Source organism: Larus michahellis, chromosome 5 (assembly GCF_964199755.1).
Source record: "Larus michahellis chromosome 5, bLarMic1.1, whole genome shotgun sequence".
NCBI lineage: Eukaryota > Metazoa > Chordata > Aves > Charadriiformes > Laridae > Larus > Larus michahellis.
The window spans coordinates 64,002,325-64,018,257 of NC_133900.1; the positions used below are offsets into that span (position 1 = coordinate 64,002,325).

Genomic DNA, 15,933 nt, shown 5'->3' on the forward strand with positions numbered 1-15,933 from the left:
TGAGCCATTTTTTTCTTATTCGCTATTCGTACAGATCTGGTCTAAAGAGTCCCACGGTAGCTTTCAAGCTCTTGTATATTTACTTCTTTCTAGTAGACAAGAGAAGAGAAACCACGGATAGGTTACTTTATTAGGAAGCCTTCTTTTTTTTCCCAATTAATTAAACCACAAATAAGAAGTCATTTTGCTGCTTGTATAGTTTTATTTATTAGCATTTAACTCCCAGACTTTCAATGAAAGATGTGAAAAATTGATACCTTATTCACAATTTTTATTAATAAATCGGCATAGTTGCTTGCTGGAGGGCGGGGCTGGGAAAATGGGTTCCTTTTCTGTCTGCTCGTCCTAATTTGAAAGTCTTGACCTGTTTCTTTCCATGCAGTCGTCTTCACTCCAACAACCTCTACTGTGATTGCCACCTGGCCTGGCTGTCCGACTGGCTGCGGCAGCGGCCGCGGGTCGGCCTCTACACCCAGTGCATGGGGCCGTCCCACCTCCGGGGACACAACGTAGCCGAGGTCCAAAAACGGGAGTTTGTCTGCAGCGGTAAGGGAAACGGATTCACTCACCGAGTCCTCTTTTAAACCACACCTACCGACAGCTCAGCCGTGATTGCTAGTGCTGCATGGTGACTTTTGCTAGCTTTCGCATAACCCGAGCATTAATGTTTATTTAAAAATAAACTAAGCATTTTTATCCCTATTTGTATCTTGCGTGGGGGTGTTGCTGGCCTTACAAATTTTGTGTAAATGCTGCATTCACATAGATTATATAGCCTTCTAAAAGTGTAATTATGGGGGAGAGATGTGGAAAACGAAATAAAAGGTGCACTGGCTGAGAACATAAGGCCTTCAGTAATAAGACATTATTCTGTTTTAGCTTTACAGGTTGTTGCTTTTTCTTGTTATTTTCTGCAGTTTAAATAATATTCTGAATCCCTGAGTAACTTTCTGAATGTTATTGGATTGCTTTAGTGCATCAGGTTATTTTCTGATATGAAATAATGAAATGACTAACAGTTCATTACTAATCAAATTTCTCTATTCAATTTTTTTCCTTTATTCGTATCTTCTAGATGAGGAAGAAGGCAAGTTTATTTTTCTTACTTAAATATTTTTTGACTCAGATTGAAAATTTTCTGTAAACTTTGACTATTGTTTCCTCACAAATGTTAAAACCCAACATGAATACAGCTATCTGTCTTTTCAGTGATTCGGCAGGGTTGTTTCTATGGGCTGATTTTCTGCAGACCCCCAGAAGCCTATTGCCAAATATGCCAAAATTTGCACAGATCTCTGCTTAGTCCATATTAAACAGCCTCTGACATCAAAGTGTAAGGCACTGCCATCTTTGCATGGCAAATGCTAACACTATTCTTACCATTAATTCTGGTTTTATGTACACTTTAAAGGGTTCCTAACAAGATCACTTCATGTATCTTGGGCTGCAGAGCCCAAGTGTCAAGAACAGTTTTATAACTTGGTCATTATAATGCTGGTTTTGAGGAAGGTGAATAACCATGTTTTCTCCCTGGATCACTATATTTTTGTTTAATAAAAGCAGGTGAAATATTTCCTGCCTCTTAGTATAAAAAGAGTTGTATGTGTTATTAGTTCTGGCAGCTGTTCGTACTTTTGTAATGCATAAATAAATGTGAAATCAAATTATTATATTTTAAACTAGTATCTCAAAAGACCAACCTTTTCAGTAATTAAAAACTTGAGCAGTTGTCATTTGAGGTCGTAAGTAGGAACAACTCTGGCTGCAAATTACATTATCAGTGAACTCTTCCTATATTAATATATGACATTAAATATAGTAAGGGAGATCTTAGGTTAAGTTGTGGTTTCATAGTCAAGAAGTTTTTTTCCTTGAAAATTTCAAATCGGTCTCTAGCTTTTTTTACCTTAGTTAAAAAAAAAAGAAAGAAAAGAGGGCTTCAAGCCTTTCTCATCCCTTTGTGCCTTTCCGTATCATTACAAAACAGCAATTCTGTATCATCAAATCGGTACAAGAATGGTGCATTAGTATATTTTAAAATGTGCAATCTGTCTATTTGCAGGAAAATAGAATAGGTTGTTAACTTTCGAAAACATACCTAAATATGAAGCGATTATGTTTAAATGCAAGTATAAATGCAGAGTTTAACATACAGCACAAGAACTTGGCGGGAAGGGGCAGTCATATAAATTAGCCACCTGAGTTAGTAAGAATGGGAGATTGTGGGAGGAAGAGGTCTGCTGAGCTAACACAGAGAGTGAGAGTATGAGCTGGGAAACCAAAGTTTTATTTATTCTTGTGTGACTGAAGGAAAATGTCGTAACTCCAAAATTGTCATAAATGATATATAATTGAAGGACTATACTCAAATAAGTATTTGTAGAACAGAACAAAACAAGGAGGACACCTTCGGTCTTTGTAGAAAAGTTCATTCCTTTCTGTGGACAGGCATTTTTAATAGTACACAAAATTCTGAAAACGAAATAAATCAGTAATTAGTTTTTAAAACCACAGAATAAATAAAATATACCTGAAAAATGGATCACACTTAGCCTTCTTTAACAAGATGATTTTAAATGTGAGTTGCTAAAGAAGCTGAAAAAGGATGTAATGCTAGCACAGTAATCGAGCACTTGTCTTTCATTTCTCAGTATTGTATCAACATGTTGCTATTAATTGGGTATTTAAATTAACGCAATTCAAAAGTATTGATAGGTAACAATGTTTATTTTAGAAGTTCTGCCTTAAATCTTTCAAGGGAGTGGAAAATGTGATGTTATACTGTTGAGCTAAACTGGACTACTGTTTGACAGTATTGTGCAATTTTACGTGAAACTCTTTTCCTTTGCAGGTCACCAGTCCTTCATGGCTCCATCCTGCAGTGTCTTGCATTGCCCCACTGCATGCACCTGTAGTAACAACATTGTGGACTGTCGTGGGAAAGGCCTTACTGAGATCCCAACAAACCTTCCAGAAACCATTACCGAAATGTGCGTAATCTGACTTTTTTTCCATGAACTTGCAGAAAACATTTTTTCCTATACATTCATTTTTGTTATTTGTATAAATTCATGAATATGAATGTGAAAATATTTAAGACATATGTTCTCTTATGAGTTAGTTTTGTATGTACTACTCACAATCCATAGTTAAAACTGCATTATGAGCTGGTTTTAAAAGAGTCTGGGAATACTTGCTTTTCTGCAAGTGGGTGGCTTTTCACTGCGGGCTGTAAACCCCGTTGCCTTCAGGCTTGTTCGCTGTGATGGTTTTGGCTGGCATAGAGCTCATTTTCTTCATAGGAGCTGGTATGGGGCTATGTTTTGAATTTGTGCTGAAAACAGTGTTGCTAACACAGGGATGTTTTACTGCTGAGCAGAGCTTGCACGAAGTCAAGGCCTTTTCTGCTTCTCACACCACCCCACCGGCGAGCAGGCTGGGGGTGCACAAGAAGCTGGGAGGGGACACAGCTGGGACAGCTGACCCCAACTGACCAAAGGGATGTTCCACACCATATGACATCATGCTCAGCAATAAAATCTGGGCGAAGAAAAGGAAGAGGGGACGTTCAGAGTGATGGCATTTGCCTTCCCAAGTAACTATTATGTGGTGGAGCCCTCCTTTCCTGGAGATGGCTGAACACCTGCCTGCCGATGGGAAGAAGTGAATTAATTCCTTATTTTGCTTTGCTTGAGCACACAACTTTTGCTCTATTTATAAAACTGTTTTTATCTCAACCCATGAGTTTTCTCACTTTTACCCTTCTGATCCTCTCCCCATCCCACTGTGGGGGCAGTGAGCGAGCGGCTGCATGGGGCTGAGCTGCCTCCTGGGGCTAAACCACGACACTTGCTTTCAGTCACTTTATTCGTCAGACTCCCTATTCGAGAAGCATATCTTTGCATGAAAGATCAGCAACCTATACCACCCATAATAAGTGTTCTGCTAAAGCGGTGTCCTCAGCAGGTAATCTGAGAAGGCAAAAGTAAGGTGGTTGAATGGGATCTGTGGTATAGTCTTTGTGTTAATATCATAGTACCTGTGGATAGAAGAGCATGCATGCTGATGAGGTTGTGTGACATGTCATCTACAGCAAAAGCATTTACAAAATGTATGACCATGTCCTGACCATAGAGCAGAGTCGTAGCAAAGGTGCTATAGGGCCTGCAGGCTTCAAGGGTGACGTGACTGAGAGGTTGTGTGGGCACAGAAGGAAAGTTACTGCTACATTGTCTTCTGTGCAGGGGAGGAACAAAACCAAAAGGCGAGCTTGCCGGCAAGACGGGCAGGGACTCGGCAACATTGAGCATCTTTCTAAGCAGGGGACGGCAGAGGGAGTGTTTTGGAAGGGAAACTGGGAATTCCCTTTAGGGAAACAGTGGGAAAGTAGCTGTGCCTTCAGCCTGGCAAGGAGTGTCTGGCTAGAAGTAAATGAGTTAGAGAGAGTATTCAGAATGAAAACCTTGTGAGCAGCTTGATGTTACAAGATGATGTTAAGAATTTTGGGTAAGGAACGCGAGGGGGTGCCTGAAGTGAAAGTACCTTTGTCTATCTGTTGTATACAAGATCTTCTTAAAAGTTTAAAAATCAGGCCTCCGCAATGAGATTTTAAAAGATAAAGTAGAATTTTACAGTTTTATGGCAGTCCCATGTCTTGTTGATATCTGACCTGTATTTTTGAACTTCACAGAATTAGAAATACTGTGGTTTCTTCTTACGGCGTGAATAATAATCACATCTGTCAGTTCATTATTACTGCTGTTAAGACTGACCTGGCTGACCTTACCTGACCCAATTCAGTCATTCGGCTATATAATACAAACACTCTTCTACCTTTCACCCCTCTCAGAAAAAAACCCACTCTGCTTGCAAATAAAGGGACTACTTAGAAAATCCATGCACAGTGCCTGGGAAGGCTGCACAGAATGTTTTCTTTATTTAACTAGTTGTGTACTGGCTTTTTTACTTGCATATGTACATCTGTGTGCATAGAGAAGAGGGAAAATTATTACAAGAAAGAAGTAAGGAGTATGTCTCAAACATTCCCCGCTACATTTGTGCTGATAACTAGTGCTAACCACTGGATTTAACCACTGAATGGCAATCACAGATACTGGAAGACTGAGTTTTGCATCACTATCTTCTAGACCAACATAGTTTAGTGGATGTACCTGCTGTTAACATCTGTACTCCCTTGAGAAATTTGGTGCTAGAGATTGCAAGGGTGTTTCTGAATCTTTATTTTAAGTGTCATCACTCCCAAAGAAATCATAGAATCATAGAATGGTTTGGGTTGGAAGGGACCCTAAATATCATCTAGTTCCAACCCCCCTGCCATGGGCAGGGACACCTCCCACTAGACCAGGCTGCTCAAAGACCCATTAATATAGATAAATATGTGTGTGTGTGCTCATATAAATACGTGTAGTATATGTAGTGTGCTACTGTGTATATAGTTTATAGTGTATATAGTTTATAGTGACACAGTGTAAACTATCTGATACCTATCTGTATTGTGTCTAGTTTGTAAGTGCTGGCTAAAAAAATAGCAGATCACAGTCCTTTGCAGAGTTAAATAACATCATTCATGCCATGAGGCATATGAACATACGTTCATTCAAAGTCTGGTACCAGAAGAGACAGAACATTAGAAAGCCAAACTAGTAATTATTTTATGTTAAATAGATACATACCAGTGAATGCCAGTGCGATGAGAAAACTGGACTCCAGTGTTTGACTTAGCTTTTAAGTAAAGTAGACAGAAGGATTGAGATATGATTTGAGCCAGCGGTAGGCTGCACTTACCATACAGTGAGACCAAAACTTTGCAGTTGAGTGGAAGGTAAGGAGAGAAATGTACAGGAAAACAAAGAAATAAAATAAGGCACATGAAAGGCTTGAAACTGAGGGATAAACTGAGTGGAAGAATTACAGTAGAGGATCTAGTGAGTATTTGACAAGATTCACATGATCTTTGCTGCTTCCTTGTCAGTAGGTTGAAGAGGAGTTGAAATTTTTACAAGCATATATTTAATGGTTGTAAGGGAAAGTTTTACACTGTACTGATTGCTTTAATGTGAGGAAAATAATTAGTGATAGGTTTTTTATGAATGTCATGGGTAGCAGGTATATTTACTATCTTAGCATCGAAGAAAATGAGAGAGAGAGAGAGAGAGAGAAGAGGCTGGAGAATGAATGTTTTATGGAGTAAAAAGGATTTTATCGATAATGGAAGTGAGGGAAGTGTACAAGGCTGGATCAAACCAGCACTCCACCCTGGCCCACATCAGTTTTCCCTGAAGAATGTTTTGGAAACAGCAATATACAACTTCAGAAGTAAAATACCCATAGGACAAATATTTTTCTTGTTCCTAATGTGTGTTGGAATTCTTTTTCTAAAACTTGAAAATTTGCATAGCTTTCAGCAAAATAAGGTTTTACTTGAAACATCCAATTTGCCTTAAACCCTGTTCTTAATCTTCACGTTATTGTAAGCTAATAAATTTTGGGGGAGGAGCTGCACTCAAAATCTTCCAGTTTAAAATATAGTCTTTTAAAATTCCATTAATTTTCCCTTGTCTTTGCAGAGGGAGGGAAAATGCATTTAGGTTCATAATTTGTCCTGCCACCTTCTATTTAGCATGCTACCTTCATTCATCTCTTCTCTAAACTAACTGTTCCAAATCCATTCAATCCTTTTGGATGCCAAAACCTTTCATGTCTTAATTAACCTCTTCCTTTTTCTCTGGACTCTTTGTTTTCTGAATTTTTTTGACCTGCAATGACCGGAGTTGAATACAATATTCCAGATGATAGTGAACCATCACTTTATATTAATGCAATTTGAGTTTTCTTTCACTTGCCTTTTGGAACCTAATATTCACTTTAAATGCTAGTACATGTTGCACCATGTGTTCCATTGAACTATGCATGGATATGTGAATTTAGTTCCATGAACTATCCATGAAAGGTCCTAGGCCTTTTTTCTTAGGTCTTACAGTTTTGTCAGGAACCAGAAGTTCCTAGATGTAATCCTCTTATTCCATCCACAGACATTTCTGAACATTGAATCCAGTTGTATGTTACTTTTTAAAGCTGCTCTATGAAAGACTTCCGTCCTCTCTGCTTTTAACGAACTTCAATATGCAAAAAGATTATGACATTCCTATATTGTTAGCATACAATAAAAAATGTTTTAAAGCTTCATTTTTAAAGTACTTTGCAACTGTTTGTTTATAGTAACCCCTTGAGATTAGAATAGATTAGATTAGATTAGATTAGGAAGAATTCTTTTATCCCATAAAATAATCTGTTTTTTCACTTATTCCTTATGTGATAATGTTGTCGGTGTGCCAAAATGGTAGCTGACAGTAAACATTTGAAGAGATGAGACCATGCTGTCACGGTAGCATGGAGAATGCTGAGGAGCTGCTGAACGCGAGGGAGAAGGGTACAGTGGGCACTGTGTTTTCACCACCGATACACAGTTCCCACACACATGGCTTCATTATCTTAATCACCATTTTAAGCACATGCTTTGGCAGGAGCTCCCCAGTTCTCAGGGAGAGAGGGAAAGAGAAATGTGCTGGATCCCTGTTGTTTCCTGAAGGACGTGCAGGCTTTAACAGCCAAATTATTATTTATTCACTCATCTTTATAATACTACCATTACCAGCTTCTTGTGCACACCACAAGAAAATTGGCATTGTACGTCCATTTTACATGTGCCAGGTGTTGTCCAATCTTTTCAGTACTTTTCCATATTTGTCAGTCTTTTTCTGCATTTTCAACTGAACGTGGTCATCTGATTTGCTAAACATTAACAGGAACATTTAAAAAATCCATGATATTTTCAAATTCTCTTACTCTGGACAGCTTTCTCAGCCCTACAGTGTTGTGACCTGTTTGTAGGCTGCATTTGCAGAATCCAGAGCTGAGTACTACCAACCTGGCATGTTATGCTTCAGCCAGCTTCATGTTCCATAAACACCTCTGGGCCCTGCGTCTTTCCTGCCTTTTGTCTTTGCTTTATTCTCATGTGAATAACCTGTTCCTGTGAAGCTGACATTACACTTTATTGTCAGCCTTCCTTTATAGAGATACTTAAAATTTCACAACTTATTTTTGTGGGATGTCATTTTTCCATGCATTTCTAGGTCTTATTTCTTTGTTCTTATCGCCTTCATCACATGCTCATGGTTTTGTGATGTTTTACCATGCTCTCCACGCATTTCTTCCATCCTTTGTCTCCAACGGGAAGCCTGACCTCATTCAACTCCTCAGCACCCTATGAAGCACTGATTTCTTCCTCTTTGCCCAACACAAAATTCTTTTACATAAAATGTTGTCTGATCTGTTTCTGCATGAAAATACTTTTTGTTTGTTATGTTGTCAGTCCATCTGGGACAATGCTGCATAAAATCTAAGTGGTGTTAATAATGTTGTTATTCTGTGTCCTTCTGGTGTGTATAATTAAACTGCAGGTTTAAAGTGTGTATTCCATGTTGACAATTTTATGCCTTTTTTTTTCCCAGGGGGTGGATAAATTAATGTGTTTCTAAATAATGTGCTAAAATCCCCTTTAAATGGAATATTGAAATTCTTAAGTATTAAACATTGATAGTTTCAATTCAGTAAAATGTTGCATGTCGAAGCTCTGAGTTAGCACTTCCAGGAAAAGTTAAAGAAAAGGCTTTCTGTTTTGAGTCCAATTCTTGATGTCATGACTTTGCATTGCCTTGATAGTTCTGCTGGACAACTCTTTTGGGATGACATTTTAAGACAGTAGGAGCTGTCTTCTCCGCTGATGGCTACTGCGTCTCTAGCAGAGCTGGCCAGGAGACTATGTGCTTGCACTGCACTGCAGCCTCCTTGTCTCTGAGTTTGGTGTAATAGCCTAAACCACTGAAGAAAATGAGTTTGCGCTGGAAGCTGATGTGGTTGAGGAACAGCAGGTGTTCTGTGAGGGTGGGAGTAGGAGGAGGCAGAGCCAGTTGCCGAATGCTGTTTCATTCCAGTGCAGCTGAATTTACCAGTAAGCATCAGGGTGTTGCTGAGAGGGTTTTGTCGTACCGCTCTGTCTGACTTCTCAATTGGTGCAGAAGTCAGTTGGCTAAAACTAGCAATTCTCATTGCGTGAAGTCAATTAGCAGGCAGTGCATTGTCTGCCGAGTGCCTCTTGGGAAGATGCCTTCAGTAACAGCACTGCTTATCTCCAGGTTGCTGCCAGTGGAAGTGGAAGGGGAATAAAGCCTGTGGTGGTCCTCTCTTTTTGCCTTCTGGTGTGATAAAGCTCAGAGCAAAATTAAGTATTCAGCATCTCAGTAAATGTAATTCTTAATCTTTATTGACTTAGTACAATTGTATCTGTACCAGTTACACCCTCCCTGCAAAATTAATTCTCCTTTTTATTATCTACATAAACTCACACACAGCTAAATAAGAATACCTAAGCTTTTTTTTTTTTTCCAGGGTCTGTCTGATAAATGTGATATTATTTGAGAAAGAAATACTTTATATTCCATATGGATTTAAAAAAAATATATCATTGGACTCCCCCAGTTTTTTTAGTGCACCTACTAATTCTGCAGGAAGCACAGAATTAAGAAGGTGCAGAGATGCACCTTTGCCTCTGGGCCAAATGAAAAGGTTTCATACTTTGAGTGACCTACAAGAAACATCTTGGGAACTTAAAAAAATTTCCCATAGCTCTATTATTTGTCTATATTGTAAACGTTATGAGGTAAAATACATTCCCCATAAATGTTACATATTAATAGTCTTCAGCTATTTGTTAGTTAGCATGCCTTACTTTAGCCTTTTTCCGTTGACTTAAGCAAAGCATGGTACATTTATTCATTCATTAGAAACATCATAATTTGAGTTGATTTACATTTTTTGTTTAAACCGCTCCCCTTTTCCAGAAATTTTTATGTGATGCTCTTTCAGTGGCGTGTTCAACCTATTGAGCTTAACCAACTCCAGGGGTATAATGCACCTAGCGCGTTCCTCCTTTGTCATACAGTTCATATATTAAAGCCATTAAAGGTCATTCTTAAGGTTCAAAACTATTACTTTAATTGGTTTTAGAAAGTATAGCCTTTCTAATGGCGATAGCATTTATCAGCCTCTATGCAGGCATTTCTTCCACGTTTTAGTTTTTCAGCACCGTTAATCTCTTTTCACTTGGTTGCATTTCAGAATTCACCTTCTGCGTGAAAATTCATTGAATGATCGGCAGAAATAACTCTGGTTCCCTTCAAACAGAGGCTTTTTGCCACGTGTTCAAACAGACGATCAGAACCCTTACAAATAGTCACCCAGCAACAGTTCTATTAGTTGTACTGGTACCTTCTCTCAGAATGGTGTAAGTGACAGGCACTTATTTCAAAAGAACAGGCCAAAAAGCCATTAATGAGCTTGGACTACCTTTTGAAAATGCTGCTCTTGCATTCTTCTGATTTTCTGTTCTCTTCTGTGGCTTGAATACCAGTCAAAGTGGTTCTAAAACCTCTTTCCTTACTGTAGTATTATGAATTAAAGAAAATAAATACAATTGCAATAAGTGTTTCTAAGCAAGGGGGGGAGGATTACCTGCTCTGATGACCACAGCTTTGTAGAAATGATTATTAAAGCAAACAAGCATGGAATTAAATTGATTTTCATTTATATTAAACAGCTTAAGTAATCAAAGGAAGAACTTAATTAAATCGCCTTGTGTTTTAGAAGGCTAGCAGTCACTACAATGGTGTTTTGGGGAGGAGGAAGGTTTGCTGGAGGGGAGGGTGACTGGAGCATTGCCACTGTTAACTAAGCAACAGTCGTATAAATAATTTTAGTCTTTGTCAGGGGCAGAAAAGACCCTAAACCGCATAATATATGAAATGAAAAAAGCAAATAGGAGTGAGGAAATTTAACAGCTCACCTTCATAATCCAGCGTAGCGGAAAGTCACTGGCTTCCTAGTGACCATGGCCTTCAGGATAAAGTTGTTCTTTCTTGTGAATGGAGCTTTCTAATGTCTGAATGCCAAAACTAGAAGCTGTACAGTTGTTTCATGATAACTTTATTTACATTTCCCATGAGTTTCCTAATTTCTCCCCTCAGTCTTGTCTCATCTTACCTTCCTGATTTCTGCTATTTTTCTTCATGTTTTCATCTTCCTCCATCTCATTCTCCCTTATACTTTGTTTTCATAAGTCTGTTGATTAATGATTGTGTATTATGCCAAGCACTCAACTACACCTTTGTGAGCCATGTGATATTAAGCAGGATTAAAAGCTCTTGAGATTGCTTCTCACAGTAACACTCAAATTATATTAAAGAAGAAGGGGGGAAAAAAAAGGAAAGGAGAGAAAGGGCGAAAAGAAGAAGGAAAAGAGGGGAAAGGAAATGAGATCTGACAGAACTGAACTTGACAGATGGACTTAACCAAGATAGAGTGACGAGTGACCTGATCACACTGCAGACACTGGGGAGGTGCTTTGCGTAAATGCAGAATTTTATTTGAGAACTGGGAGCTCTATGTTTGTATCTTTTCCAAGCTAAGCTTGGCATGTGTACAGTTTCACCATTTCTTTTGTCTTTTAAAATTCATCCTTAGCTAAAAGTCCCAAGTACAGCCTTCAATAAATAAATAGTGAGCAGAGAGACTCTTACAGTGAGATGCAAAGATGATTCTAGGGATGACCCTTTACAGAGAAAAGTCACTTGGGAAGGGTTTGGACACATTTATTGAAGACAATTCAAAGACTCGCAGAGCAGGAAAACTCTGAAACGTGAGAGATAAGGCAGCTTTCTCTATTTTTAGCAGCTCAAAGTGTGATTTGGCTATCTACAGTAGCCTGACAGAAATGAGGGCGAACCCTGCATCTTCGCAGCTTGGAAGGAATGGGTCTGAATGCTGAGGGGCGGATGCGATAAGTTACAAGACATTAAATTGATGATTGTTTTCCAGTCTCTGCATTTGTTTCTGCTTTCTAGTTTAAATCAAAACATTGATCATTTTGAGACTTATACAGAACGTTAGCTCATAAATATCACTTACCTCTTAAGCAGTTAAGCTGTCAGCCAGAAGTCTTACACATCCAGTGAAGTTCTGTAAAGGTTTTGCCAAGTTGGTCTGTATATATATACACACACACACATATGTATACATAGTCATTGGTCTTGTTTCATTGTGTATTGTTAAGATTTTTAGTAGGTTGCAAGAATGCTCTCCAATTGTATTTATCTTTTTCCAGAAAATATGTGTTAATCTTCCAGTGCTGCCCTAAAGAGATGGGTCTCTTTGGTCCTACTGTAAAATGTTTCACAACCATTTCATTTTTCTTATGGATCTTTTTGCAACTTTTCTGATTTATCAAAATCTTTTCTTAATTCCTGACATAACAAATGCATACATATAATACTGCCGGTGTATGCAGGTGTCAAGTGAAAAGATGATGTCTACTTATGGATTTAAAAAATATGATAATTATTATAGTATTCATTTGCTTATGAATACAGATACATACTTTGGTCAGTCAGAAGCCAGAAAAATGTGACAGTTTTTGAATTTTCCGAAATTGCTGAATTGAAATAAAGTGCATTAAAAGATGCATAACTATGTACCTTGTGGAGACATTACTATTCGCGAAGTGCCCCTTTGACAAATTCACGTGATCTGGCTAATATTTTATCAGCTCTTAATCCAACATTCCAAACTTTTGAGAAGATTCATATAGCTGCCATGTTTTTAAAATTAACTTTTCTTGTATATGCTTCTTTTCAACTGTACTTCATGTGTACTTTTCTTCAAATATTCTCTTATCTTCCTCCCTTCCCAGAGATTTTTAAGACCAATGTTTTTAGACCAATCCTGACTAATGCATTGGACTTGATATTCAATTTTTTACCAGTGGACTAGGGAGGCATTCTGCTTTTCAGTGAAATATAGAGCTTTTGCTTCTGTTTTGATTAAAGTTACTGCATTTTTATGTCCAGAAGCTTATATCAAATAAGAGCATATGATTTTCAGATGCATTATTATTAGTTACAATGTATTAGTTATACTCTTACCTTTTCCCTAGAAGTTTTTTCAAAAGAATTCACAGGAGTATGGCTTTACATATGGAGGAGGACCAAAAAGGGAACCCAATGAAATGGAAATATCTGGTGCAAAATAGCTGACATGAAACTAAAATTTTAGTGTCAATATACACCATGACTGAACCTTCCCACATACTGCTGCACCTAATTTTAAAGGCCACCCTGTTTAGTCTGTTAAGGCAAATATGGCCATTAACTCTGAAAATCTTTGCATGAAAATAAACCTAACCCTACTTTATAATTTTGCTAGAAAGGTTTTATGACTTGCCACTCCTTATCCTAAGTGACACTCGGTTTAGACTGGTCATCTGTGGCATCAATGGTGTGAGTAGAGTTCTCCCTATACACTTTCTTTTTGATTGTGGGAAGGTCAGTGTTTTTTAGCAAAACCAGTATTTATGCTCATTGCAATATAAAACAAAATGTTTGTTTTCTTTATCAAAAATGTGGAAATTTCCTGAAATCTTAAGAACTTTCATATCATATATGCATATTAAAACACAATCATCACATGTGAATAATGAAAAATGTATTATCCGTGGCAGAATGTATTGAATAATTGTGAAACGAATTAAAATTGGGCGAAGGAATCTATTGAGGTATTAACTTCTTTACCTTATTATGTTTAATTTGCCAATACAGATTTCATTTAACTTCCTTTTGGGTTTCCTACCTTAATATTTCTTAGGCAAAACTTAAAATATATTCCATTTGACTGCTTCAAAAATAGATGGTTTTGCTAATTTGATAGCTAATCCTGTCTGCTTAACACGCACGAGAGAAATGATTTGTCATGCTCTTACTCAAATGTCTTCCTAATCTGAAAATTACTGGTAAATCATGTGGCTTTATGTTTTTTTGAAAAAAAAAAAACCAACAAAACCAAAAAAAACCCCAACACCTTTCTTATTTTAGTTGTCAGACATAGCAATTTTTGTAGGTAGAATATTTAGTCTGTTGTCTATTAGCATGTGTTCTATGCTGCCATAGTTCACGTCTTTGATTTCATCATACCCCTGTGTCCTATCTTAAAAACTAATTAAATTCAGAGGGCAGAGGATAAGATAGAGGATAAGAGGACGTAGAGACACAGAACACAACAGGAGAAGAAACATGTGAAACCAGTGCTGGTTTCCAGAGACACTGGAAATAGGTACTGGCTAGAATGAACACTGTTCCACCTCTGGGGGTTTTGTGCAAGTTTCTGGTGGGTATTGAAGTAGAAGAGGCACCTTGAGGGACTTCTCTGTACTGTGCCGAGGGAAAGAAAATAACTCAAGCATGGAATAAGTGAATATTTTATACAGCATGAAGGGAAGCTGGAGAAGGCCCATCTAGCTCTTCCAGAAAAACCCTCCTAGATCTCTGACAGCTGTGCCACACTCCGAAGGTGTTGTTACTCTTAGAATTTGTTTTCACATATGGCTCTTCACCACTGATAACTTTTCCTCAGCAATACTGTGAGTGAAGCTGCTGTAAAAGAAACTATGGATACTGACTTCTCACTACTTTTTGTTTCATCATCAATGAAATGCTTTCTTCATTATTTACATATTGCTAAATGAATGGTCCAGTATGCAGCAACCACTTGTGAAAAGTGTTCTCGGTTAGAAAACTTTATTTACATTTTTGTGGCAAATGTATGGTTTAAGTCCATGTATTGTTCAACAGGTGGTAAGGACTCTGCCACCTTGTCTGTCTTGCACAACAGTGGGATTCTCAAGTTAGTGTTTCTGCTCGATGAGAAGAGGTTGACAAGTCACTGCTTGTGATAAGCCAAGAGTATAGCAGGATTACATCTATTTCTTGTGAACTTAATGCAGTTCTCCGAACAGCTTGAGTAGTTTTTGTAATATAACAACTCTCATCAAAAATAGGCTAATTAGAGAGGCTTTAACTTTACTCTAGGTGACTCAGGCTAATTTCACTGAAGCCACGCTCTGACAGATGCCAAAGTACTGAGCAAGTAATTCTTTAAGAAGTGGTGCGTTTTGCCTACAAAATGAATCTGTAACCATTAAGGAATGTAAAGCCTATCATCATTAATGGTGCTGTAGGGTTCAGAGCACGAGATGGACCTTTCTGTGATGAAAAATTAAACAAATGCAGGTTTGGGACTTGCTTTTGAATAAATGTGATGAATTGTTTAATAGCTTTAGAATGACAATTCTTGTTACTTTTTTGATGTAATGCAGACTAAGGAGTCATCTGTCATTTACAATCAATCCCTTGAGGAAATATTTGATAGAACAATTAGGCTGGATGTTAACAGTTTGGCAAGCTTTAGGGCAACATTGACAGTGATCCTTTATATGCAAATATTTAGGAAACTGTCAACCAGATTTATTAATACACAGAATTAGAGCCTGAAATTCTAAAGTGCAAGTAATACAGTCGTTCAAAATGCATCTTTTGTTTTGTTAGACATGGATGATATCACAGATTTCAACAGAATTCTTTTGCTGCTAAAGTTAGAAGCAATGTTTAGTGGATATAAGCACTCTGGAGGTGCAGTTGTTAAGAAAGAAAAAGAGGTACTTTGTTTAATAGCCTCAAGGATTCCTGTAGCAAAGGGAGACCATTACTGTTTCCTTATTTTAAAAACAAACAAAAAAACCCCAAAACCTGGCAGATGTTGCACATGATGAGAGATGTGTTGGCTGTGTACTGCAGTTCTTCAGATTCAGGAGCTGCACTGGATCCCATCACTGAAATCTATTTTCTGTTTTCTGACAGCTGTTTTTGCCATTTACTTTAAAAGCAGATGGGGAAAATGCAAAGAAGAGCTGTCAATTTTATTACCATGTATAATCAGCATCTGTGCAATACATCAGACTCATTGCAC

General features: G+C 37.8%; 1 protein-coding gene across 6 annotated transcripts in view; it reads left to right on the forward strand.

The window, feature by feature from the left end:
• The window catches only part of SLIT2 (slit guidance ligand 2), a 265,875-nt gene that overhangs the window by 171,486 nt on the left and 78,456 nt on the right, over positions 1-15,933 (forward strand). For all 6 annotated transcript variants that reach the window (XM_074587691.1, XM_074587696.1, XM_074587692.1 and 3 more), the window contains exons 8-9: positions 383-546; positions 2,852-2,990. In XM_074587691.1, the coding sequence (XP_074443792.1) occupies positions 383-546; positions 2,852-2,990 (303 nt within the window). The remainder of the gene's footprint in view (positions 1-382; positions 547-2,851; positions 2,991-15,933) is intronic.